Below are 27,661 nucleotides of genomic sequence, written 5' to 3'. Positions count from 1 at the left end.
AGCTGTGTCATGCATGGGCATTTTTGGATTCTTCAGTGCTGGTGTACTTTGCTTCTTAAGTATTGATACCTGATAACATAACCTCCCACTTTGTTTTTCTTATTAAATGTTGATTTGGCTAATCTTTTTTCTTATCATTTCCAAATAAGTTCTAGCAAAAATCTTACTGTCTCAAATTTCTAGTTTATTTTGGGAAGAATCAACCTCTTTATAAATTTCAGTCTTCCTAGCTATGAGCATGTTTTGACTTCTTATTTATATCTTCTTGAATGGCAAATAATAATTGGATACATTTTTTCCAATACAAGCTTTATTAATATTTTGTTAGATTTATTTCTAGTTACCTTTCACTTTTTTGCCATTATAATAAATGATGTTCTGTTTTTGTTTTTAAGACTTCATTTCTTTAGAGCAGTTTTAGATTCACTGCAAAATTGAGGGGGTAGGTTCAGAGATTTCCCACATGCCTTCTGCCTCAATTCATGCATAGCCTCTAGCATTATCACCATCCCCACCAGAGTGGTACATTCGTTATAATTGGTGAACCTACATAGACACATCATAATCTCCTAAAGTTTATAGTTTACATTATGGTTCACTCTGGGACCTGGATAGTCTGTGTGAGTTTGGACAAATGTATAATGGCATGTATCCATCATTATGGTATCATACAGAGTGTTTTTACTGCTCTGATTTTTACCAATGTGCTCTGCCTATTCATCTCTCCACAGCCCCTCCCCTCACCCTTTGCCATCACTGATCCTCTTACTGTCTTCATAGTTTTGCTCTTTCTATAATGTCATATAGTTGGAATCATACAGTATGCAGCCTTTTAAGATTGGCTTCTTTCACTTAGTAATATGCATCTATGGTTCCTTCATATATTTTCATGTCTTTTTAGTGCTGATTAACATTCCATTATCTGAATGTACTATAGCTTATTTACCCATTTTGAAGCTTATTTACCTTTTGAAGGATATGTTGGTTGCTTCCAAGTTTTGGCAATTGTGAATAAAGCTACTGTAAACATCCATTTGCAGGTTTTTGTGTGAACATAAGTTTTCAGCTCCTTTGGGTAATTACCAAGGAGTACAATTGCTGGATCATATGTTAAGAAGATGTTTGGTTTTATAAGAAACCATCAAATCGTCTTCCGAAGTGGCTATACCACTTTGCAGTCACAACAGCAATAACACCGAGTTATAACACTGAATAACAGAGTTCCTAACACAGAGAACGAGAGTTCCCATGATCTAGTTGTTTGGAAACTTTCAGGAAATTACCCAGTCTCCTGGAGTTGAGGCACTGATTTATCAGAACTGATTCGGTAGCATTTAAAGTAGGAAAGCTGAGACTGTAAGAGCACTGTTTTTTTTTTTTTCGATCGTTTCAGGTGTTATGTATTTTCCTACCTACTATTGACAACCACGCATTGTTTTCTTTCTGCCAAACAGTTCTCAAAGCTACTGTCCCCACTATTGGTGAGGAAAGGCAAAGGTGGTCGGGTAGCTTACAACAGAAGAGAAGCGGAGAATTCACAGTACTTTCAGTGAGCGTGCAAAGCTTGCTTAGCAGCTGCAGAGAAATACTGGCTCTCCACATTAGTAATTTACTTCCTTTCTAGCCAATATGATTTTAGGGCAGATAAGAGTGTATTCAGTGTGTGATACTTTGATGACAAAAGCAAGGTGCTGATGGTAATTGTGCAAGGTCTTCTGCATGCTAGTAATTTCCTGTTTGCAACTTCAGATCAAAATGTTGTGCAATTGTCATTATATCAATTTATAAGATCTCCTTTGTTGTGTTGTGCTTGTCAGCATGTAGCAGATATCCCCATAAAATGTTGGCTTTTTTATTTTTCACTTGAATCCATAATAAGAATACCTTTTACTTCACCACACTCACATATATAACTGAAACAAAAGTCTCAAAGCATTACTTACTTTTTCTACATTATTGCATTCTTATTTAATGTTCAGTTCTATTTCATTAATATTTGAACTTAAAACTCACTAATGGGTCACATACCATGGTTTTAAAAATACTATAAAAATCACTGCTTGCCAAGTAGCTCTTCAGAAACAAATAAAAGTATCTTATTATTTTGTAGTATTATTCCCAAAATTTTTGTTTCATTAAAAAAAACAAACAAACACTGTAGTGCTGCACCTGAAGTATCAGTTGATCTGTGGTTGAGGATAGTGACAGTCTGTGAAGGTGGGGAAATTCCACTATGGTTACCCCCTCAACCATTTTGTCACAAACAACAGAGTCAGATTTTGTAATCCGTCTGTTAGAGATGGTTGGGTTTTTTTTAACTTGTGTTTCCTTTTTTTTTTTTTCCTTCTGGTTTGTCTTTTCCTTAATTTATCTTTTCAGAAATATTTTTGCTGCAACATTATGAACACCCTGTAAAGAACAAAAACCTCAAGTGTACAACCTGATGAATTTCTGTTACTATCTTGTGTGTAATCACCACTCAAAGGCTCCAATGTACCAACTTTGTCTCAGTTGACCATCACTCCCACCTTTACAACAGAACCACTATTCCGACTTATAACAGCATAGATTGCTTTTGCCTGTTGATGAAATTCATCATAAATAGAATCACACAATATGTACTCTTTTGTAACGAGCTTCTTTTGCTCATTGTTTCATCTGCATCTGGTAAGATTTCTTGAGATGCTATGCTTCAAGAAGGAAGAATTGTTAAGTCAGTGTAAGTCAGTCCTACTTTCATTTAGTTGACAAAAAACTTAACAATTTTGGAAATATATGGCCTTTAGAACTAAAAATGTAATTGTCTTACTGTGATTCTAATCATCATTGCTATGTTAAAAAATTCACACAGTGATAACACCTGCTGCTGGCATAAGGTTACACACAGAAAAGCAAGGTTAGAGCCTCAATTTAACAGAACTCTAACCTTAGCAACAGCAGACTATGGTCTATCATAATATGATGGGTTTACCACACACATACAGAATACTATATGTTCCCTAATGAAGACTTTTTACAATTTGGTTTCTTACTAAATCCATTTAGTGCATTGCACCCCTATTTAAACAGGTGAGAGAATACAATTGGAAATACAATTGTAAATTTATATAAGAGTGAGTAATGTTTCACTTATAGTGAGGTCATGATATAAAAGGTATGTCTCACTATGTGTGACAGTATGTACTTTATAGCCACTTCATTACATTTCATCTGCAAAACATTAAATATATATTGAATAACTATAGTGTGGATGGCATTGTGTTAGCTGCTCCAGCACGTTATTAAAATAAATAAACTTAAGCCTGTCCCTCAAGGAATTTAAAGTATTGCGCAAGGAAAGTCATGTACATAAATAGATTTTTTTCAACGTTTTTTTTTTTTTTTTTATTTATTTTGGGGACAGAGAGAGACAGAGCATGAACGGGGGAGGGGCAGAGAGAGAGGGAGACACAGAATCGGAAACAGGCTCCAGGCTCTGAGCCATCAGCCCAGAGCCTGATGCGGGGCTCGAACTCCCGGACTGCGAGATCGTGACCTGGCTGAAGTCGGACGCTTAACCGACTGCGCCACCCAGGCGCCCCAGATTTTAAACAAGCTCTAGCACTATAAGACCATAGTTATGATAGAGTCTAGAATATTCAGAGAAGATTCCTAACAGAGTTGACTTTTGAGTGAGTTTTAAATGATATGTAGGGTTTTATCTACTTAAGAGGTGAACAGAAAGTGATAAGAGAATTAGCATGAATAAAAATATATCCATAATGTGATGGTAAACAGAGTAATATACCTTTTTTTTTTTTTTTTGGAAGTTTTTTATTTTTGAGAGAAAAGTGTGCAAGCTGGGGAGGGGCAGAGAGAGAGAGAGAGAATCCCAAGCAGGCCCAGCAGGGTCAGGACAGAGCCTGATGTGGGGCTCGAACTCGCAAAAATGTGAGATCATGGCCTGAGTCAAAATCAAGAGTCAGATGCTTAACCGACTAAGCCATCCAGGTGCCCCTAGAGTAATCTACTTTTTTAAAAAGATAGGCAGGTACATGCAGATCAGTGAATGAAGTTAGGCCTAAAAATGTAAATATTATACTTAGAAGTTTGTACCTTACTCGTAGTCAGTGAGGAGCCATTAGGGAGAATAGTGACACAATCAAAATTGATAGTTTAGAAATAATAATCTTATAGTAGTGTTGGTTATCTTGGAAGGTAATGAAACTGGTCATAGGTAGCCTAGATAGGGCACAAAGGAAAGAGTCCAAATATAGAATATTAAGAACTAAACAATGAAGGTGAGGAAAATGGGAAGAATGGAGAGACAGATATATGATAATTTACCAACAACAAGTATATCATCATTAAGACTTGCATTTGAGTGTAAGAAATAAGGAAGAATGAATTAAAGCTAACTGCAGAGTTTTGATTAGGATGATGAATAATAGTAGGGTGGTGCTATTGACAGAAATAGGGAAATGAGAACAGTGGAGAAGATGATAGTTGGATTTTAGAGAGTAAGTTCAATATGCTGACAGGTGTAAGTGACCGAAAGGCCACTGGAAATAAGGAACTAGACACAGAGAGGGATTTGGAGGGTGATAGTTGAAGTGTTCACTCAGGGAGAGCGAGAAAGGGAGAAAGGGACAAACTTTGCGGAACCTCCTCCACTCCCACTTAAGGAGTAGAATGAAATTATTAGAAGCAGCCTAAATATTCTGAAGGGCAGGTGAGATAGTGGGAAATCAAAAACATAGGGAAGAGAAAGTGTCAAGGACAAATGGCTTAAGCAATGTTACATGAAAGAAAGGAGGTTAAGAAAGTTGATGGGGGAGTGCATTTATTTTGTCAAATACTAGGTTTATTGGTGACATGGAACATAAATTATTTTCAAAATGTACGGATGGGAAGAAAGATATGTAAACCAGATTATTAGAAGTAAAGGAGTGGGGCGCCTGGGTGGCTCAGTCAGTTAAGTGTCCCACTGCAGCTCAGGTCATGATCTCAAGGTTTATGAGTTCAGACCCAGCATCATGCTCTCTGCTGTCAGTGTAGATAGAGCCCACTTCAAATCCTCTGTCTCCCGTTGTCTCTGCCCCTCCTTTGCTTTCACTCGCTCTCAAAAATAAAAATAAAACATTAAAAAAAAAAAAGAAGTAAAGGAGTAAGAGAAAGGAAGGAGGAAATAGGGAAATATACAGAAATTTAAGGAAAGGAGGTAATTGACTTGGTTTCTAGTGGAAGGCTTTATCAATAAAATTGACCTGAAGCAGACATTGTTCTGTTGAAGATGAATTGAGTGTTGGAATGGAATAGTGGCTATCCAGAATAGAGTGGAAATGATTTATGGTGTTATCTACCAGGTGTTTCAGAGGGGGACAGCCTGAGGATCACAAATGATACTGTGAGAGCCAGACAGGAAAGGAATGGAGGAAGGGAAGGATAAAGCCCAAGAATTGGAAGCAGGTTAGAAAACAGTTCTCTGTCTTGGGGCGCCTGGGGGGCTCAGTTGGTTAAGCGTCGGACTTCCACTCAGGTCATGATCTCGTAGTTCATGAGTTCGAGCCTCACATCCGGCTCTGTGCTGACAACTCAGATCCTGGAGTCTGCTTCAAACTCTGTGTCTCCCTCTCTCTCTGCCTCTTCCCCACTCATTCTCTCTCTTTCTCAAAAATAAGTGAACATTAAAAAAAAAAAAAGGAAGAAAACAGTTATCTGTCTGAAATCATTTGAAGTTAAATAGAAACAATTCATTTCATCTGTTGCTTGCTCAGTTGAAGATACTCAAACTCTTAACGCATGACTGAGCATGAAGAGGTTTTTCAAAGAATTCACAGGTAACATCTATGGCCAATTCTCTGGCTGTAGGTTTTCACTGCTTAGCCTAAAATAGCAATAGGATTATAGCACATTTGTTTGTTTTTTTGTTTTTGAGTCATGGTTTGTTCTATGACTATTCGGGATAGCATTTTACCTCCTAAAATGGTACCATGGGCTCTTTTATTCATGATTTGCCTCCATGTTTTAAGCTCACAAGTTTATAATCGTATCCCTAAAACGCCAACCTATAATTTCTCTTAATAAATTGATATAGTTGTGTTATCTAGATTCTTATTTAAGCTTTTGAATTCTGTGTATTTCATGTTTTAGATAACATGCAAGACATAATAGGCTTATCTGAATGTTGAGTAGCAGTGTTTCCCAGAACACTTTGTGCTTTTGCAGGCATTAGTCCACTGAGATGTCCCAAAATAAATAAAGGTGTGGTGGTTGGGGATATGGTCAAATAACTTGAGGAAATGCAACAAGTTATTAAATTTTATTTCCTTTTGGGATATTCAAAATGCTCATTAGAGTATTAAGGATGTTGGAAGCTCTGCGGGAAAGTTCATTTTTTCTAAATCCTACATTTCTCCAATTTACCTGGCCACAGGGATCACCACCACTCAGTTTTGCTTTTGTACAAAACTAGTTAATATCCTTTGGAATGAGCTTTGAGAAATATTGTTACATTTGAATATGTATCAAAAACTATTCTAAATAGTATAAGAATGAATTCTTTGAGTGTGTGTTGAGTACTCACAAAAGAGTAGAATAACAGAGACAGATGAAGGATATGAGATGATGAAAACAAATGGCCATACATACCTAAAGGTAATTGTCAGGACAAAATGTTTAGGAAATGCTTAGGATGTTTGTTTAGGAAAATGTTTCTCCCTAAAATTGAGGGATGACTCCTACTTCAGTTATTCTATCATTTAAAATTAAACCTGAATTTCTTATATCCATTCCACCATGATTTCTGTTAGGCAGTTAGTAAAAATCACAGACTGATGACTAAAGTCAGATCTCTATGAGAATCATGAGGTGGCCATTATTAGCTGTGAAAGTTTAAGCAAGCTGCTTACCTTTCGGGCCCGTTTCCTCCTCAGTTAAATGGAGACAAGGTTATAGGAAGGATATAACTTTGAATATATATATATAGTCCTTAGGAATGTATCTGCACACAGTAAGTTCATAATAAATGGTGACATTATTAATTATTTTTATGATCTTTTGTATTTACCTCTCCTCTCTGAAAGGCCCTACCTTAAGCCCATTCTTATAAGAGCAATCATTTTTTCCACATAGTCCTTTAAATTATATTTTCTATACTTTTTTTATTCTGTTATAATTTATACATACAAGATGGCTGTAATTAGACTTGGATTTTTATCTCTGATTAGATTGTCATTGTTTTTTACCTTGTAATTAACTGTCAAAGAGATCATGCTAGCAGTAAGAGAAGAGAAATTGTCATCTCTGGTATTTTGTTGTTGTTGTTATTCACTTGTGCATGAATTATTAATATTACTTTCAATCCACAATTTCTGTGCAGGGATCTTTTTAAGCTGCTTGGCTGTTAATATTGCATTTTATTTAGTTAAAACAAGACATATCATCGATTAATGAACTTTACTGGGTTTACATAAACCATCTTGGTTGATAATGTCCAGCCTTTTGTTAACCTTACATACCATGTACTTGGCATGGATGTCTTTGGGGAAGAGTTTATGTCGATAACTCAACGTCTTTTTGACATTATAAACATAGTCTTAGAATTTGGACTTTTAAGGGAAATTATATTGTTGAAACAATCATAAAGAGGACAACAGGATATGTATATGTAATAATCATCTAGATTCTGTTATAAATAACAACAATGTGAAGTTAAGCTTAAATCAAGTTTCCCCAGGTTGCTTTAATATTCTCTTTCATCTAATCAAATGACTCCAAAGAAACCAAATTTTGTTATTAAAATGCAAAAGCTTAACACTCGTCAAAAAGGATTTTCATGCTAGTTCTCATAATTAGCATTTAATGCATAACTTTTTTCTTGTATTTTAATGTTGACAGCTTCTTCCCTGTGATTCCTTAGAGGCAGATGAAATGGAAAGGCTTAAGCGTGAAAGAAATGATGCCTTGGAGGAAGTGAATACACTCAAGGTAATCTCCAATTTTGCCTCCTTACATTTTGCTTAGAAAAAAAGAAAAGGAAGAAAATTATTATATTTATTGTAAGTAAATTATCAAATGTATGCTATTAATGCTTGTAATATTATAAATAAAATTAATATTGCAAAAACTGTTAATATCACAAAATAGATCACTTATTTAGTCAATAGGCCTTTAAAGAGTCAACTTTTTGGTTCACATACTTATTTATATTTTACCATGTCCATATAAGATTCAGGGTAGACTGGTTTTTGCTCATACCTTCTGATCTGGCTACTTCTGCCCCTTTTTATTCTCATATTGGTGGCAAGGATGAGAAGCCAACAAAGATTAGATGAGTCAAAAAAGCAAGCCATGACAATTTTGGATCCCTTAGATGTTCATTGGAAATACTTTTTTCCCATGGAAAATACATGCTTCAGAGACCTCTTGTTTTGGTAACATGATTTGGAATTAAAGCAATATGATTAAGAGAAGAATAGACATACAGTGTGCCCAAATATACTTTAAGATTTTGATTCATTTTACATATTTTCATTTTGTTTTTAGTAGAATATTAAATTATATCCTAATTTTTACAGAAATACATTATATTTTCCAAGTCTTTAAGAAAAGCCCTATAACTACTTGATTCATGATTAATTCACCATAGGAATATGTTTTTTTCAATTATTTTACTTTATTTTCTGAAATAAGTAAAAATCTATGTTTATTTAATTTTTATTAAACTGAAATCTTTACACCCACCTTAAAAAAGGAAGAAATTTCTTTCCTACCTTAGTATTTAAACTCCAACTTCTAGAGGAAGCCATTGTTAAACATACCTTGTTTATCCTTTTAGAGACTTTTTCTTTTTTTTTTTAATTTTTTTAAATGTTTGTTTATTTTTGAGAGAGAGAGACAGACAGAGACAGAGCGAGCATGAGCAGAGTAGGGGCAGAGAGAGAGGGAGACACTGAATCTGAAGCAGGCTTCAGGCTCTGCGCTGTCAGCACAGAGCCCGACACGGGGCTCGAACTTACAAACCGTGAGATCATGACCTGAGCTGAAGTCAGGTGCTTAACCAACTAAGCCACACAGGCATCCTGAGAGCCTTTTTCTGTACAGCCAATTATATTTATAAAAATAAATGTATATGTGTGTTTTAACTTTAACAATTTCTTCACACACTGCACACTTTTTTACAGCTTGCTTTCTTTTTTTCCCCTCTCTTTGTTAGCCTTATATCTTCTTTTTTTTAAGTCGATTTATTTAATTTGAAAGAGAGCATGAGCAGGAGAGGGGCAGAGAGGGAGAGGGAGAGGGAGAGAGAGAATCCCAAGCAGGCTCCATGCTGTCAGCACAGAGCCCAACACAGGGCTCCAACCCACAAATTGTGCAATCAAGTAGCTGAAATCAAGAGTCAAATGCTTGAGCCACCCCGGCACTGAGCCACCCCGGCACCCCTGTTAGCCTTATATTTTAGGCTACTTTTCAAGTTAATATGTGCATATCTGCCAAATTCTCCGCAATGGCTCTTCTGCCATCAAATGGTTCTGTCCTAAGTTTTCTAGCCAGTTCCTTATAGATGAATATTTAAGCTGTTTCCAGTTTTCCACTATTAAAAAGAATTCCTTCAGGGGTGCCTGGGTGGCTCAGTTGGTTTAGTGTCCAACTTCCACTCAGGTCATGATCTCGCCATTCAGAGTTTGAGCCCCGTGTCAGGCTCTGTGCTGACAGCTCAGAGCCTGGAGTCTGTTTCAGATTCTGTGTCTGCTCGCTCTCTCTCTCTCTCTCTCTCTCTCTCTCTGTCTCTGCCTCTCCCCCACTCACACTCTGTCTCTTTCTCTCTCAAAAATAAATAAATAAACTTGGGGCGCCTGGGTGACTCAGTCGGTTGAGCGTCCGACTTCAGCTCAGGTCATGATCTCACCGTCCATGAGTTCGAGCCCCACGTCAGGCTCTGTCCTGACAGCTCAGAGCCTGGAGCCTGCTTCAGATTCTGTGTCTCCCTCTCTCTGCCCCTCCCCTGCTCATTCTCTCTCTCTCTCTTTCTCAAAAATAAATAAAAACATTAAAAAAATAAATAAATAAATAAACTTAAAATAAATTAAAAATAATTCCTTCATAAATAGCTTTGTAGTTGTATCTTTGAGTAATTTCTACAATTTTAAAAATACAAATTGAATATTTCTGAAAGTCAGATTGCTTTATCAAAGGATATGTCACGGGGCGCCTGGGTGGCGCAGTCGGTTAAGCGTCCGACTTCAGCCAGGTCACGATCTCGCAGTCCGGGAGTTCGAGCCCCGCGTCAGGCTCTGGGCTGATGGCTCGGAGCCTGGAGCCTGTTTCCGATTCTGTGTCTCCCTCTCTCTCTGCCCCTCCCCCGTTCATGCTCTGTCTCTCTCTGTCCCAAAAAAAATAAAAAAATAAAATAAAATAAAAAATAAAAAAAAAATAATAATAAATAAAAAAAAAAAAAAGGATATGTCACATAAAATTTTATGCATGCTACCAAATTACCCTTCAAAAGATTTTACCAATTCATGTTCCTTCCAAGTGTGTATGAACATTCCATTACTAAAGGAATATTTATAGACTTTTTACAACTTTGAAACCACTTCTTCATTTGTTGGTAAACAGTTAAGAGTCACAAAATGAAAAAATACAAATTTAGCTTTAAGAATAAATTGACAATATTTCCTCATATTCTCTTTGAAAACATCTCCAACAATGGTTATCTTGGTAAAATAGCATCTTACATAATTTATCTCTCTGTAAGCCATTTAATCTTATGGTTCATTAGAATTTTGAGAGGCTCTCAAGTCTTTTTTCATTTTCTTAATATTTATCATTGTTTAGTGATATATTTCAGTTTTTATTTGAATATCAGTATTAATTATTAGAATTTTAATTTAAAAGTGTATTTAGATAATGTTTAAGCAGGGCTTCCCTAAATAGCTATTCAATAAATCAGGATTCACGTTTAATGTCTGTAAAACGTAACTGAACATACCCTAATGTGATAGGACCTGAAATCTCAGATAAAGCATATTCTGTATTTTATAATTTACTTTACCTGGAAACCTAGTGGCTGAGAACCACTTGTTTGGCCATATAGAGTGTACAAAGCAATAAATACTTCATTGAGATAACATTTGTACCTTGAGTATTTTTACTTGTGTTATACACACACACACACAAATGACAGAGGTTGTTAAATGCAGTTCACAGAATGTGTAGGTGCTCTCTAGTCACTTGCCGTTATCCTGTGACATCTCTATCCTTCATCTCTGACTTGAGGTACAATACAAATAAAAATGAAACCAAGATAAGTTGATGCCAGTGGCTACTTTTTTCTTTATTGTACAAGAATGATTTTTAAAAGTGCTGTGTTCTTTATTTAACTTGAAGCCATCTCCCTACAAAGTTTAGATTGCTACTGGTTTGCAAAGCTGAATGAAAATAGATGTATTTTCCATTTACAGATGCAAAAAAAGTAGGACACAGAGTGAAGGTGAGTTGCTAGAGCATCAAAGCATGAGAGCCAGCAGTTTCCTGGCTCCCGGCCTGTGGCAGATTCATTAGATTGCTATATGATATTCATCTTCATACACCCTCATTTCATCTGTTAGATAAGAATGAGCTGAAATATACCAGGAAGCAGAATGCTTCTTATAAACATTGCAATGTTGCCATGAATATTTACCACTCAACTTAATCTTCAAGCAGTTCCTCTGCCCAAGTTTATAGTAAAATGGTCCTTAAATTACTCTGAGTATTTTTGATTTGATCAATAAAATGTGGATTTATTTATGATATATTTTTAAAACACTGAATGTTTTAGAGTATGTGCTTAAGTTAATGTTAAAAGATGATAGTATTTAATTTGCATGCATATTCTACATTAGTAACTATTATTTTGTAGTTTGGTTATGGTAGCCGTATCTTCATTTTTGTGGATAATCTTCCAAGTACAAGCTAAATCAGGAAAAGAATAGTCAATCCAATTTCTTATGTCCTCTCGTGTGGTAAGAGACCTTTACCTCTAAGATGTAACAGTAATGCTCTTCAGTTTGGAAGCACCTGGGTAATGATCGCTCTTTTCCAAATTTTGTTAGTATTTACACATTTTCATCCTGATGGATTTATTTTGGAGCTCAGAAGTGGAGAGTGTACAAAATGGCTATTTACAGTTAACAGGAAATGCATTTATATCACAGTTGTACTGTAAATAACTAATTACTTTTGAATGGTATGTGTAAAGCTAGAAAACTGACTGAGAACTACTTTCAGATTGTAGCGATTGGATGTTTGGAGAATTTATAAATGTTGAAATAAAGCCCTAAGAATGATACTCATTGGTACTTCATAACATGTTATTAATTCAGTGGTTTTTAAATATAGGAAAAACTATTTGAATCAGAAAGGCAAAAGAAACAGTTGACAGAAGAACTCCAGAATGTGAAACAAGTAAGTGCATATATTACATATGTGTGTTTTATGTGTAAGTGCATAAACATATGAGGTATATAGCAATGATGCTGTGTAATATCCTGGAGCTTACAGATGTGAGTAACATAGTATAAAATAGCATAAATCTTAATGGCAATCACTTTCAGAGGCTGTTTCTGTGAAGTCCTGCTACTGTTGCTCAAAGAAATTGCTTTCAAAACCAGATAACCATGGACTGAAATGGCCAATCTCATTGCTATTCTATTGTTTTACCCTTTTATTTTCCCTTTTTCTTTTCTTCTGTTTCTCATACTTAATTGTATTAAAGAAAAAAACAAAAGAAGAAAAGAAACCTCCAAGGCAGAGGATTTTTTACTTTCATTTTTTTTAATGTATATTTATTTATTTTGAAAGAGAGAGAGAGTGCGTACACATGCAAGCAAGGAAGGGGCAGTGAGAAAGAGAGAGAATATCAACTGGATGCACTGTTAGCCCAGAGCCCAAAATGGGGCTCAGTCTCATGAACCAGGAGATCATGACATGAGCCAGTATCAAGAGTTGGATGCTTAACCAACTGAGCCACCCAGGTGCCCCTATTTTTAGTTTTTAGTACTAAAAAGTAAAAATTTATTTTTACTCTGCATTGTTCTTCACAAAATTTTAGGCAGCTTGCAACAGAACAGATACAGTGGCATTATCATGAAATAGACATAGAAATAAATATTGTTAAGAGTAGAAAGATAAAAGAACATTTCTAGAGATCACTGACAATCAACTGATTTTGAATTTCCCTGACTTCATCCCCCCAGAAAACATAAAATCGACAAAGAAAGCTAATAAAATCACATAGAACCCATACCTTCAATATGACTGTGACATAAAACATCACATCTTTGAAAATATATATAAATAGAATAAAAAAATTTCAAACTCCTGCAGCTTGCCTGCGGCTGAAACCTAGAATACAAAGAACAGGGGTGGTAAGCCTTCAATGACTCTGGAAAATAACTAGGAAAAACAGAACAATTAGACAAAGTTCAAATAAAATCACCTCCACAAAGAAAATGCAATAATGAATGCCAGACTCTAAGCACAGAATAGTAGTTGGTGGTTCCCAGGACTTGAGGAAGTGTGTAACCAGAAGTGGCAACATTGGAAAATCATTGTCTCTGGGGAATAACCAAGTGAACAGAAACAAGATGGTATCCCTTGGAGACTAGGCAATAAGGAAATAAGAGGAGAAAATTAAAGATTATGCAGAAATGAAAGAGAAACAATACATACCAGTCCTTTCCATCTACCTCCACCATGACAATCATGATCCATAAAGAACTGCACAGGAGAGTGTGCTGTTGAACTAAGAACTCTTTCTGTGAAAGAAAAAGGAATAGGAAAAAAAAAATTAAATCTGTCCCCATTATTACAAAACTACTGTAAAAAATCAGACAATATGAATTAAAGTTTTCCTTCTGATAAAAACTCTCCAAAACAATTTGACCACAAAGCTGAAGAAAACTAATATGACACTCCAAACTCAAATATCCTTAAACAAAGCATTTGCCACTACAAAAAAACACTTTAAATCAGAAATTTTTTAAAAAACTAAGAATAGAAATTGATTTTAAAAAAAAGGGAGGAAGAAGTAAAAGGAGAGTTGGTAAAACTTAGGAAAGAAATAGGAAAAGACAAAAGTATATCAGAAATGAAAACTAAGTTTATAAATACAGACAGATAAAAAAGCATTGGAAAAAAAAATGCCATAACCAGGACAACGATAGTGAAAGGATGTAAAAGAGTTTCTTGAAGAAATAAAACAACTGAACAACACTAATATTTAGAACTATAATCCAAGAAAACTTCCCAGAATAAAAGAAGACCTGAATCTCTCATTGGGTACTAGGGAAATCTGACCTCGAAAGATCAACTCTATGACATATCCAGTAAACGTATTAGGCTTTAAAGATAGGAAAATGCACCATGCCTCCAAGTGAAAAGATCAAATAACTTACAAAGACAATAGAATTTGACCAGCATCAGCCTTCTCAGCACAACAAAGTAAGGCCAAGTAGAGCACCATTTTCAAGAAACTAAAGGAAAGAAAATGTAAACCAAAATGTATACAGCCAAGCTGACTTTCAGATACCAAGGCCCTGGAAAAATAGTTTGGAATGTGCCAGTATTCAGAGAATGCTGCACATACGTAGTATTCCTGAGGAATCTAGGAGAGGATGAATTTCATCCAGCCAAAAAATTACTGGAATAACTTTGTCCAGAGTTTCCCAAAGAATGAGCATTTCACAGATATTCTATTGCTGAGACAAAAATGAGACTGAGGTCACATGTCTGACAAAAAAATCAGAAGATGCAATTTATTTAAAAAATGAGAGGATAAAGCAGGGGGAAAAAAGGAAAATAGAATACAACCACTCTGTTGTGTAAGTAAGGCTGATGTCAGATAGTAAAACATTAGGTAAAAATAGAGGAGATTTCAGGCACTATAAAAAGTAATAAACAAAGGTAACCTATGGAATGAAAATACACACCTTACAAAATACCAAAAGTAATTTAAAGGAAAAAAAAAAGCAAAAGAAACACACAAAATAAACACAGTAAATATAATATATGTACACAATAATTTCAACAAAATATGACTGAGTTGAGACCATCATAGTTATTTCAATTAACATGAATGGGATCATGTTAATGATGTTTTAAAAGCTCTTTTAAAAGATTTTCTTAGGAAAATATAGTTTGTCAAAACTGACCTCAGTAGAGATAGAAAGCTTAACAGATCAATTTACATAAAAGAAGCAGAGTTATCAAGAAACTACCCTCTAGAAAAGGACCAGGCCAGATGTTTTACAGGGGAATTTAACCAAACTTTGGCAATCCCAAAACTACATAAGTGGCTTCAGAGGATTAAAAAAATGAAAGAAAATTTCCAAGTTCTTCTTTTGAAATTAGTAAAACATCAGTGCCTAAACCTGATAGAAACAGCACACACAAAAAAGAAAATGCATTTAGACTAGAAAAACAGCTAGGGGTATGTGAATTAGAAAAGAAATAAGTAAAACCATTTGCTTACAGATGATATAATAGTTATCCAGAATACCATTGACAATCAATGATAACATTCATTCAATGAAAAATTCACAAGCTAGCAAGATATAAAATCAAAATGCAATACTCAATTGTATTCATGTACACAAGTAATAACCAGATAAAAGTTGTAACAGTTGAGAAGCAAAAATGATGTAGAAAAATTGGCAAAGACATGAACAGATAGTTCACCCAAAAAACATGAAAATGTCCCTTAATTATAGGAAAAGATAAGCTTTCTCATAATAAGAGAAATACCAATTAAGTCTACACTCAGATAGGACTTCCAGCTTCTAGTAATGATAGAGTATAAAAACTGGCTGAAGACATCTTCCAACAGAAAAAAGCTTTAAAACCTGACATCAAAAAATAAGTAACTACCAAAGGAATTGGAAGAGTGTACATAATCAGACAAACTTCTCCTCCTGGCTATAAGCCTGGAGCTAACATAATGTGACACTGGTAGAAATTGACCCACACTTAGAATCATTTGGTATTCGGAAAGGTTCACGGACAATTCACCTGGGGGAAAGATGCTCATTACAATACATGGGGATAGATTAAGGAAATACTTGTATGAGGAAAAAAAATGAATCTCCACCCCTACCCCATGTCATACTAAAAAACTAACTGAATTATTATAGATATAAACATAAGAACTAAAACAATTAAATCCTAGAAGGAACTTTTATAACCTTGGGTTAAACAAAGTTAACAAACTGTATACCTAAAATTAGTAAATTTTACTATATTGAAATTTACTATAGAAGAATTCTGCCTCAACAAAGCTTTTTTTTTTTTTTTTTTTTTTTTTTAGAAAAACTATGCCAATACCATTTCTCACCCATCAGATGAGCAAAAATTCAAAAGCTTGATGGTACTCTGTTGGTGAGGATGTTTTGAAACAGTCATTCTTATCTGGCATGCAGAATGGTGCCCCTATGAAGGAGGATTTGGCCGTTCTAACAAATCAATATATCATTTACCCTTTGACCTGACAATCTCATGTCTGGGAATTTACCCTGAAAATATGCCTCTAGTAGTATTAAAATATATATGCACAGTATTGCAGTCTTGCTTGTAATTAGAAAATATTGGAAACTTACCTTAATTCCTCTTGAGTAATATGGAGTGATTTCCAGGAGATATTACCAAGGAAAAAAAAACAGAGTTCAAAAGAGCGTATATGCAATGTTTAATAAACAAGAGCAGTTATATATCTGTTTATCTCTTATGAAAGACACCAAAGGAAGATGACACAGTGATGAAACTGGTTATCTATGGTGTGGGTGGACACAGGGTGGAAAAGATACAGGATGGAGAGACACCTCTCTGAGAATTACTTTTTATGTAATTTTTACTTTTGGGTGCATGTTAATATTCTACACATTCAACACATGTACAAAGAAATCAATAAAGATAAGGAAGGGAAAATGAACCTAAAGCTACAAGCCAACTGAAATAAATGAATCTGTTTGTATTTCAAATGAATACCATCCTCATGCTAAAGGAAAACCAATTCAAGTAACTTGTGAACACAGTATTTGTGTTCAGACTTTGACAGGTTGGGACTGAGTTGGAAAAGAATTGCAGACAAATCCTGAACCTTTTTTTAGTATTTTGTTGTTGTTGTTGTTTAGTTTTATTGTTGTTTTAGTGGTGCAGGCAAAGCAAGTCTGAAACCATTTTAGATGTATTATGGATGTTAGCAAATGTGTTGATTGTCGTTGAGAGCCAGAATCTCAATGAAAATGCACAGACATACAAAATAGAGTAAAGTCACAAAAGAATCCTGTGAGATGGACTGGAATTGGAGGTATTGTGAATGTATCATTTCTAAAATAGCTGTATGTCAGGGTGCCTGGGTGGCTCAATCGGTTAAGCGTCCGACTTAGACTCAGGTCATGAAATTGAGGTCTGTGAGTTCGAGCCCCACATCGGGCTATGTGCTGACAGCTTGGAGCCTGAAGCCTGCTTTAGATTCTGTGTCTCCCTTTCTCTCTGCCCCTCCCCAGCTCACGCTTTGTCTCTCTGTCTCTCAAAAATAAATAGATATAAAAAAAATTTTTAATATCTATATGTATATGTGCACATATATATTTTTACGCATATTATATATATATATATATATATATATATATATAATCATTCCCTGACTCTGTCAGTTGTAAGAACCAAGAAGCAGACACTCTAACAGCAGTGAACACATAGCATATGTAAATGCCCAGATATCATTAACTACTAAAGGAACCCAGTCTCCTTGGAGAAATGACTGATTTAAGCATTGGAGGGAGGGTAAATACAAGATGAACTTAGAACATCTCATTTTACCAGAAAATAAGGAAGTGCTCCAAATGATGGGGTCATGTCATAAGCAATAAGCTTGAAAAGGGCTCCTGCTGGCTAAATCTGGAAGAACTTGAGTACCAAAATAATTAAATACAGTAATGAGTTGCAGACCATTGAAAAAAGTAATCCTTAAGTCCATACCGTTAGTAAATAGATTAGTTAATTAATGGGGAGAAAGGGGAGCTCTTGCTCATTATAGACTGTTGAGTGCTGACGTAACTGCAGAGGCTGCCAGATTTGGGAAATCAGCATTTTGCATCTGTTTTAGTATAGACTGAATCAGGCTGGAGTCATCAGATGCTAAATCTAGGGGGAAATCTTGATGAAGAGCAGAGTATTTACATATTTACATGATTTTAAAGTAGCTCTCTATAAACTGCTTATTAATTGCTAGGGGAAAATAATAATTATACAGTAGTGAAATAAGACAACACCTTGCCCGGTGCTAAAAATTGATAGCACCAAAGAAGAAGAACAGATGGAGAATGTGACTCCAAATGTGAAACCTTGAAAAGGACACATCACCTATGTAGTCCTCCAGCAGAGAACATGTAACCTGAGTCTAGCTATGAGAAAGCATTAGACAAACTCAAAATCAAGAATAGTTTTATTTTTTTTAAGTGTGTGTGTGAAAGAGAGAGAAGGAGCACAAGAGAAAGACAGAATGGCCGTATTCTTCAAAAATATCAATGTCATTAAAAAAAAGAAGAAAGAAAAGCAGTAAAAGATCCCAGATTAAAAGAGCCTAAAGACAGGGAGAATAAATACAAGACCTGACCATAGTAGACTGGATCATGCACTGGAGTGGGGAAAATGTTCTAAAGGATGTTATTGGGTCAGTTGACAACCTTGGAGTACAAATGGTGGATTAGATAAAAGTATTGGATCATTGTTAAATTTCCTAAATTTGACAACTAAACTATGGTTATATGAGAATATACTTATACTTACGAAATACTGAAGTTTTTAGGGGTAAAGAGCCATGATGTATGTAACTTACCCTCAGAAGGTTAAGGAAAAAAAGTGATGTGTGTGTATATGTGTTTTATGCATATACATCTATACACATGTGTGTGCATGTATATGTGTGTTTCTATATGAGAGAGATTGAGAATTTGCAGGACTTCAGCAACAACCTGTACATACCAGTGGCTTACAAGCGTATTTCTCACTCATGAACATGTTAATGAAAGGATAAATCTGGTGAACTAGGTAAATCTGGGTGAAGGGTATGAGGATGTTTTCTGTACTACTAATTCTTGCCACTCTGCTGTGCACTCAGAATTATTTCCGAATAATAAGTGTTTAAAAGTCCTCTATTTTTTTGGCCAATTTTAAGACTCTCATTAAATATTTTTGTGCTTTGGTTGGTATGCGTTTTTAGCTGTGTCTTAAATTCCTGCATCAGTTTATATGGCCAGGCTTTTTTATGTTTTAGTGTTTGCATCCTGAAAGTAGACATTTAGACATCTTCTTTGTTGATTTTTACATTTGGAACAAATGAGAAGGTGGGTTTTTTCCTACATTTAATTAAAATTATCTTTTCTCCTAAATGGTTAGAGCTTAAAACTTTAGAATATAGAGCATACTTGACAAAATATTTACATTAAGGACTGATTAAGAAATGATTCTAAAGAAAAATTTAACAATTTTGCTTTTTTTCCCCTTGCAATACCTACTTCTTCCACTTGAGGCCCTCCTGTATTTATTTCTCTGAACAGATTAATTTCTTTTATTAGGGAAGGTTGGGTCTTCATGAATAAATAAGACAAATATGTCTCAGAACTTAACAAGATTCAATAGAAAAAGATGGGACATAGATGGAAAATAAATAGGAAAAAAAATCTTATATGATGAATGGTGAATTAGTGTAAGGAGTAATGAGGCAGATAATAGGCTTTGGAGTTAGACCATGTAGGTTTATTCTGATCCTGCCTCTTGCTTGCTCTTGACCTTGGGCAAGCTACTTCATCTCTCCAAACCTCATTTCCATCACTTCTAAAATGAGTTTGATAATGGGATCCCTCACAAGACTGCTAGAAGTATTAAGCAACATATATAGTATAAATGGGTACAGTCCATAGTAAGCACTCAACAAATATAAACTATCATTGTCATTATTATAAATACTAGAAAAAGAAATGCTAGGTGCTGAAAAATATGTGGGAATGATTTGTTTTAACCATTTGCTTTAGAGGAGGAAAACCTAATTCTGGCTGAGAAGATAATGAGACTTTTTATAGAGAGGGTGACGCATACATGAACTGGGCCAGACATAGAAAGGAAAGAACGTTCCAGACGGAGGGCACAGCATAGAAATCATGCTATGAAAGAAAAAGTCTTGAGGGTCAAAATAGGCCTTTTGCACACTAACTGTACTATTATTTGTTAGTATGTTTGTGTTTTCGTATCTAACACTGTGGTGATGATCTCTGTCTTAGAATTTGTTCATAGGAATCAAGACTTTCAGAGTAAAACTGTCAGAATATAGTAGGTTCCTCAAAAATAGTAACTTGGGTTTGTATTCTTTTATCAGCAGCAGCAGCATTATTAAAAGCCCAGGAATATAAGGGAGCTGTGGACAGATGAAAAGTGTTAGGAAGTGGCGTTTGGGTGGCTATGTTGGGGCCAAAGCATATAGGCACTTGAATACCAACCTAAGATTTTAGACAACAGACCACCTCTGAAGATACTTGACAAGGAGAAAAATTATCGACTTGCTTCACCTGTGATCTGATCCCTTTCTTTCCTTCACACTCTGCATCCAATTTGTTAGCCCTACTTTTTTAAAGCTACAGAATTTCACCACTTTTCACCACATCCATCACTAGTCTAAGCCACCATCATCTGTGGCTTGTGTTGTAATGACAGCTTCCTACCAGATCACCCTGCTCTTACCCTTGTTCCACCACCATACTGTCTAATCTGAACAGAGCAACCAGAAGTATTTTTTTTAAAACTTAAGTTAGAACTCTCTAGGGATTTCCATCACAAAGTAAAAGCCAAAATCCTACCAGTAGTAGCCTACAAGTCAATGTGAGAGCCTATGATGACCTACCTGATCTGCTGTTCTCACACTCCTCTTACCTCAGTGACCTCACCTCTTATCACTCTTCCCTCCCCCCGTTCCCTGCACCCTCACTCCACTGACCTCCAACCCTTACTATGTGTGGAGAAGTTTTGTGGTATTATTAATTGCTTTCTTAGGTGTTATATGCTTGTCATGTTTTTGCCCTTTATATCTCCCAAATAGAGGGTAAGCTTCACAGGGGAGCTATCTCTGCTGTGTTCTCCGATTTATATTAGAATAATATCTGACACAGAGTAGGTACTCAGTAAATATTTGGTGAATAAAGGGATGGATGAAGAATATCTATACTTAAGAGTATTCAGTAACTCAAGATCAAATAAGAGGCTTTTGTAATAGTGTGGACCAGCACTGTCTAATGGAGGTATGAGAGCCCCCTATGTATTGTTAATTTTCTTTCTTAAAATTTTTTTAATATTTATTTATTTTTGTATGAGAGAGATAGAGAGAGAGAGAGAGAGAGTACAAACAGGGGAGGGGCCATTGAGAGACACACACACACACACACACACACACACACACACACACACACAGAATCCGAAACAGGCTCCAGGCTCCAAGCTGTCAGCACAGAGCCCAACACGGGGCTTGAATTCCCAAGCCGTGAGATCATGACCTGAGCTGAAGTCAAATGCTTAACCGACTGAGCCACCCAGGCGTCCCCGTATTGTTCATTTTCTAGTGGCCACATTTTTAAAAGAGTAAAAAGAAATAGGTAAAATTATTTTAAATATACTTTAGTCTGATATATCTAAAATAGGATTGAAGATGCAATAATATTAAAAATTCATTAATGAGATATTTTTACATTCTTTTTTCATACTGTATCTTTGAAGTCCAGTGTTATTTACACTTAGAGCATATCTTATTTTGTACACTAAATTTTCATTGAAAATGCTGTATCTGTGTTTAGATTTAACAAGATTTACTGTTGAAAAAAATGGTTTCATATACATAAATTTTCCAGACATAACTTAAAAATTTTCTAACTGAATATCAAAATCTTTTTCTAATAATATTTGCATGCATATGGATAAAACGATTTCATGCTTTTCTAGAAGACTTTGCCTTTCAAGCAAATTATTTCAAAACTACATCTTTTCAAATTAAGTATATCACTAATTCTTAATACCATTAACATCAAGTTCAAAGAAGTATATATTGAAAGCAATTCTAAATTTATCAGTATCAACTTAGCATACCTTAAATTTTTCTTAGTTTTTTGTAACTAATTTATGTGACACTATGAATAATTAAAAATCTGCATATTAATTTATGGTAGAAAATATGTAAAATCATTATTATTGATGGATATTATTAAAAGTTTTAATGTCAGTGTAAATTCTTATACTTGTTTGGCTTCACAAATAAGCCTTCCCTTTTCTTGGTGCTTTAAATTTAGCTCATTCATGTGCAGTGTGATAGTGATTTTTTTTTGTCCTTGATTATTGAATATTAGGCAAGCATTCCTTCTGTTTTAAGAAAAATTTTAATTCAAGTTAAAAATATGGTAAATCTTTGTAAAACTCTTGCACAATTCAGCCAAAGAGTATTGGCAAAGAACACAGGATCATTAAACCCATTGTCTTCTAAAGTTAGTGAAGAGTCATAGAATTTGCACATATATACTAAACAATATTAACAACTGTATCCATGACGTTTTTCACACATTCAGTTTCAAAAACTGAGCACAGATATTTTCCACATGTAATGTACAGTGGAATGAAGCAATAAAGAAAACAGTCTCTTGTTGGAAAATGTCAGTAAGTTTGAATTTTTGATCCAACAAGGCTGCAGCATCATCTATTATGATAAGCAATTTTATTCAATATCCAGCTTAAACTCTTTCTTTGAAAGATGTAAAAGTTAAAAATATCTAGACCACAAGTTTGATTTTTTTTAGGCTGCAGATTGATAGCTTTTTGTCATAAATTTGGAAGTTCCCTAAGATAGTACATGCATGAAGTTTGAATTGGGCAGTGTCTCCTATGTCACATGGCTCACCTAAAGCTAAAGAAAGGTCTTTGTAGTTTTTCAGATTTTAAATCAATGGATCATTGATATTGTTAAAAAGTTCTTATATTCTGTAGGCATTTGTTTTGTGACTTAATTGATGATCTTTCATTTTTGGTAAAATATCTTTTCTAGTCTTTTATCATAACTGAAATTACCATCTTGATCTAAAAATGGTTTATTTACTCTTTTGTGCAACGATCCAAGCCATTTTATAGCTGTCCAAAATTACAAATATTAAACATTTACTTCTGACTTCAGGTGACTGATATCATTGGTTCTTGTTTCACCATTAAGAGAAAACTTACCAGATTCACTAGATTCACTATGTAGGTACAAAAATGCCTCTTAATATTGTTCACTTTTTATACACTTAAAATTTTTCATCACAACAGACAGCTTTGTAGATTGCAACCGAATTTATCATGAAATTTGCAACACACCTTCTTGTAGTCTCTTTTTATTGTCCTGATTATATTACTAGTTAATACATCTCTATTTTATATTGTACCGGTAATATGTCTTCATTTTAGGGGCGCCTGGGTGGCTCAGTCGGTTGGGTGTCCGACTTCGGCTCAGATCATGATCTCACAGCTTGTGAGTTCGAGCCCCGCGTCGGGCTCTGTGCTGACAGCTCAGAGCCTGGAGCCTGCTTCGGATTCTGTGTCTACCTCTCTCTTTGCCCCTAACCCACTCACGTCCTGTCTCTGTCTCTCTCAAAAATAAGTAAACATTAAAAAAATTAAAAAAAAATATGTCTTCATTTTAAATTTTTTTTTTTTTCAACGTTTATTTATTTTTGGGACAGAGAGAGACAGAGCATGAACGGGGGAGGGGCAGAGAGAGAGGGAGACACAGAATTGGAAACAGGCTCCAGGCTCTGAGCCATCAGCCCAGAGCCTGACGCGGGGCTCGAACTCACGGACCGCAAGATCGTGACCTGGCTGAAGTCGGACGCTTAACCGACTGCGCCACCCAGGCGCCTGTCTTCATTTTAAATATAAAATCTTTTCCATACCTACTACTTTAAATAGAAAAAATAATTATATTCTAATAAAAATAAGCATTTCAACTTAAAACCAATTATGATTTACATTAAGTATTACTGTAACTCATGTTGTTGCAGAAAATGTCCAGATAAGCACATTCTTACATTATTGCATTAAAAATTTAAAGTAATTAATCCATAGTAACCACATCAGTTTATGTATATTACACAAATGACTTACATGCCTATTGTACACTACAGTTCAACAATTATATCTTAAATGATGCAGTCATTAAAATGAAACAAAGCTCCATCAAAACAGTAAAGTTTTGTAAAATGGAAAAATATTTTATACTTGAGAATGTTTTAATTTAAATGCAAACTAAAACTATATTGAAAATTCAGTTGACCAGCTATATTTCAAGTGCTCAATAGCCACATATAGCTAGCGGCTACCACAAGGGACACTGCAAATCTAGAACCCTACATTCTTTTTTTTTTTTAACGTTTATTTATTTTGAGAGAGAGAGAGAGAGAGAGAGCGTGAGTATGCACATGTGTGCATGAGCAGGGGAAGGGCAGAGAGAGAGAGGGAGAGAGAGAATCCCAAGCAGGTGCAGAGCCCAACACTGGGCTCAATATCACGAACTGTGAAATCATGACCTGAGCCGAAATCAAGAGTTGGATGCTTAACTGATTGAGCCATCCAGGCACCCCTAGAACTCTACCTTCTTGCTACTCAGAACATGATCCAGGACCAGCAGTGTCAGTAACACCTGGAAGTTAGCATTGCAGGGTCTCACATGCCACCCCAGACTTCCTGAATCAGAATCTATATCTAACAAGTCGCCAAGTGATTTGTACGCACTTTAAAATTTGAGAAGCACTCTTCCAGGTGATAAGTAGTGGAGGGTTTAATCTGGTGGTGGCAATGGAAATACACCAACGAGGTCTGTGTGAAAGATACAATGAGTAGTCAATCAGACTTAACAATGATAGAATGTACAGTAATGGAGCAGTCAAGACTTTGTAATTTAGTGATTGAGAGGCTATAATGGTTCATGCTGTAATGATTCATAGTATTCTTAGTATTATGTAATGTGTATTTTCCAGGGGCGCCTGGAAGGCTGCTTCAGGTTCTATGTCCCTCTCAGCCCCTCTCCTCATGCTCTGTCTCTCTCTCTCTCTCTCTCTCTCTCTCAGAAATAAATATATATCGGGGCACCTGGGTGGCTCAGTCGGTTAAGCGTCCGACTTCAGCTCAGGTCATGATCTCGCGGTCTGTGAGTTCGAGCCCCGCGGCGTACTCTGTGCTGATGGCTCAGAGCCTGGAGCCTGCTTCAGATTCTGTGTCTCCTCTCTGGTCCTCCCCTGTTCGCACTCTGTCACTCTCTCTCTCTCAAAAATAAATTAACATTAAAAGAATGTTTTTAAAAATAAATAAATATACATTAAAAAAATTAATGTATATTTTCCAGTTTTAGCAAAAACAGTTTAAAGTATATGTATGTATTTGTATATACAAGTATATCCATACATATTGGCACAGCTATTCATTTCAGTAATATACACTTTCAATAAAAAATATACTGCCCAAAATCAATCATAAAACTGTTCTTTTTATTTTTTATGTTTTTATTTTTTTAGTATATTGACCATGTATACCATTCAACTTTTTTTTTTAATTTTTTTTTTTAACATTTATTTATTTTTGAGACAGAGAGAGACAGAGCATGAATGGGGGGAGGGCCAGAGAGAGAGGGAGACACAGAATCTGAAGGAGGCTCCAGGCTCTGAGCTGTCAGCACAGAGCCTGATGCGGGGCTCGAACTCACGGACCGTGAGATCATGACCTGAGCGAAGTCGGACGCTCAACCGACTGAGCCACCCAGGCGCCCCAAAACTTCTTATGTATATAGAATGATATCATTCTGTTTAAGGGGATTTCAGCGATACAGATGAATTGTTAATGAGAGTTCCTATACTTTGTTGAAAATACTAAAATTCTGTCTCCTCAAGGATTAATTTCTTTATTCACAATTAGCAAAAGAGTGTTTAAAAATCACAAATAGAGAATGTGTATAACTCTTCTCTTAAAAACTTTTAAAAACCAGAAACTTGAGTTATATGAAAAGTACATAGGTAACCTGATTATTAAAACACCACTAGATTGATTTTTAATTTATTTTACAATGATGGTTACCAGTTCAATTTGATATCCTTTGTTCACTCATTTATAAACTTTTAATTGAATTATTGTGAGACAGTGGCCTGATCCTAAAAACAGAATAATCTCCCCTTTTTGAAGGTCCATTAACTATTGCAAATTATGGAAATTAAATTACCTTTATTTAGTATAGTGACCCAAAAAGAAAGCAGTGAAGAACTGAAAGATAGGGAGAGAGGGAAAAAGGGAGAGGGAGGAAAGAAAGAAGTAAAAAGGCAAGAACAAGCTATGAAGAGATCCTTTTTCTCTAGAAAGGATCAGGTGTGCTGCTTTTTTTCAACCAGGGCTGACTACTAGAATACTTACTTATTTGTAAGGAATTGGCTGCACTGTTCTCTTTTATGCCTTACAGAATAACCCCACCTTACTGTTTAAAATCATGAGCGCAATTTCCCACAAAATAAGACTTCTCGTTATTTTTGATTCAAGTTCTAACAACTTTTAACAGGCATGGGCCATTCTCCTAACAACTTCCTTTGATCAACAACTTTTCTAAAATGTACTCTCACACTTAAGTTGTTTCAAGTTGGTTTCAGCAGTGTGTTTATGACCTAAGGCAGCGGTGAACTGGTAAACAGTCCAAAGCCAAAGTATTTAGCTTGTCTGAACCAGTCCTTGCGCTAAAGAAACATGGGAAATTGCTCATTTGGCAACTTCTTTACGTTCAGATAAGCCCAGTTGCAGTTAGCCTCACCTGTGCAAAGGTTGGGTTGAATGTTTGACGAGAGCATGAAGTCCTGAGGCAGAAACGTAAGGTCAAATCAGCACAGGAGTCTCTGGGTAGTTGAGGTTGAACATGAACTTAGTTACAGCTGGTGCCGCTGGCTTGTGAGCTGTCTTGGTTGATGGATGAAGCAACAAAGGAAACTAACAACGGATTAAATATATCTCTAAAAGGAACAACAATACTATGGGATTTACTAAAGGAGTACTCACGTATTTACACTCTTAGAGATTGTGTTCCTTTCTGCATTTATTAAAGAAACAGTAAAGCCTCTAATTTTTAGAAGTGGTGTCAGTGCCCATACCCTTTTTATTTTTATTTTTTCGTGATCTGAACTTTTTATAGTATTTCAGTATAGCACTAGTAGATATTCTAAGATGCTGTCTCATCTTCAGAAAGGAAAAGAAGAAAAATACATATATTTGATTTGTCAGTCTTTTCTCTTCTGAAAGGGTACTAGAGTAAAATGTTCCTATGCTTCCATTTCAGGTAGTCACTTTGTGACCTCAAAATGTCAACTTTTATTTTCTATTAAAAATCTGCTTTACAAGCATCTCTCATGCTACTCTTTTATAGCCGCAGCCACCTCCTTCTGTCCTCCCTCCACTAACACCTTGCAACCAGTAATCTGTTCTCTATCTCTATAATTTTGTCATTTCAAGAATGTTATGTAAATGTGATCATACAGTATGTCACTTTTGGGCATTGGCTTTTTTCACTCAGCATAATTCCCTTGGGACACATCCAGGTTGTTGCATGTAT

General features: G+C 35.4%; 1 protein-coding gene across 9 annotated transcripts in view; it reads left to right on the top strand.

The window, feature by feature from the left end:
* STXBP4 (syntaxin binding protein 4) overlaps positions 1-27,661 on the top strand; it is a 182,102-nt gene that overhangs the window by 53,324 nt on the left and 101,117 nt on the right. For all 9 annotated transcript variants that reach the window (XR_007146874.1, XR_007146877.1, XR_007146875.1 and 6 more), the window contains 2 exons: positions 7,879-7,968; positions 12,364-12,429. Coding sequence is in view for 6 of the 9 variants with exons in the window: in XM_047832841.1 (XP_047688797.1) it covers positions 7,879-7,968; positions 12,364-12,429 (156 nt within the window). In the remaining 3 variants the exon portion in view is untranslated. The remainder of the gene's footprint in view (positions 1-7,878; positions 7,969-12,363; positions 12,430-27,661) is intronic.

Source organism: Prionailurus viverrinus, chromosome E1 (assembly GCF_022837055.1).
Source record: "Prionailurus viverrinus isolate Anna chromosome E1, UM_Priviv_1.0, whole genome shotgun sequence".
Lineage (NCBI taxonomy): Eukaryota > Metazoa > Chordata > Mammalia > Carnivora > Felidae > Prionailurus > Prionailurus viverrinus.
The sequence above is the reverse complement of the archived record's forward strand: the minus strand, read 5'-3'. Positions and strand labels throughout refer to the sequence as shown.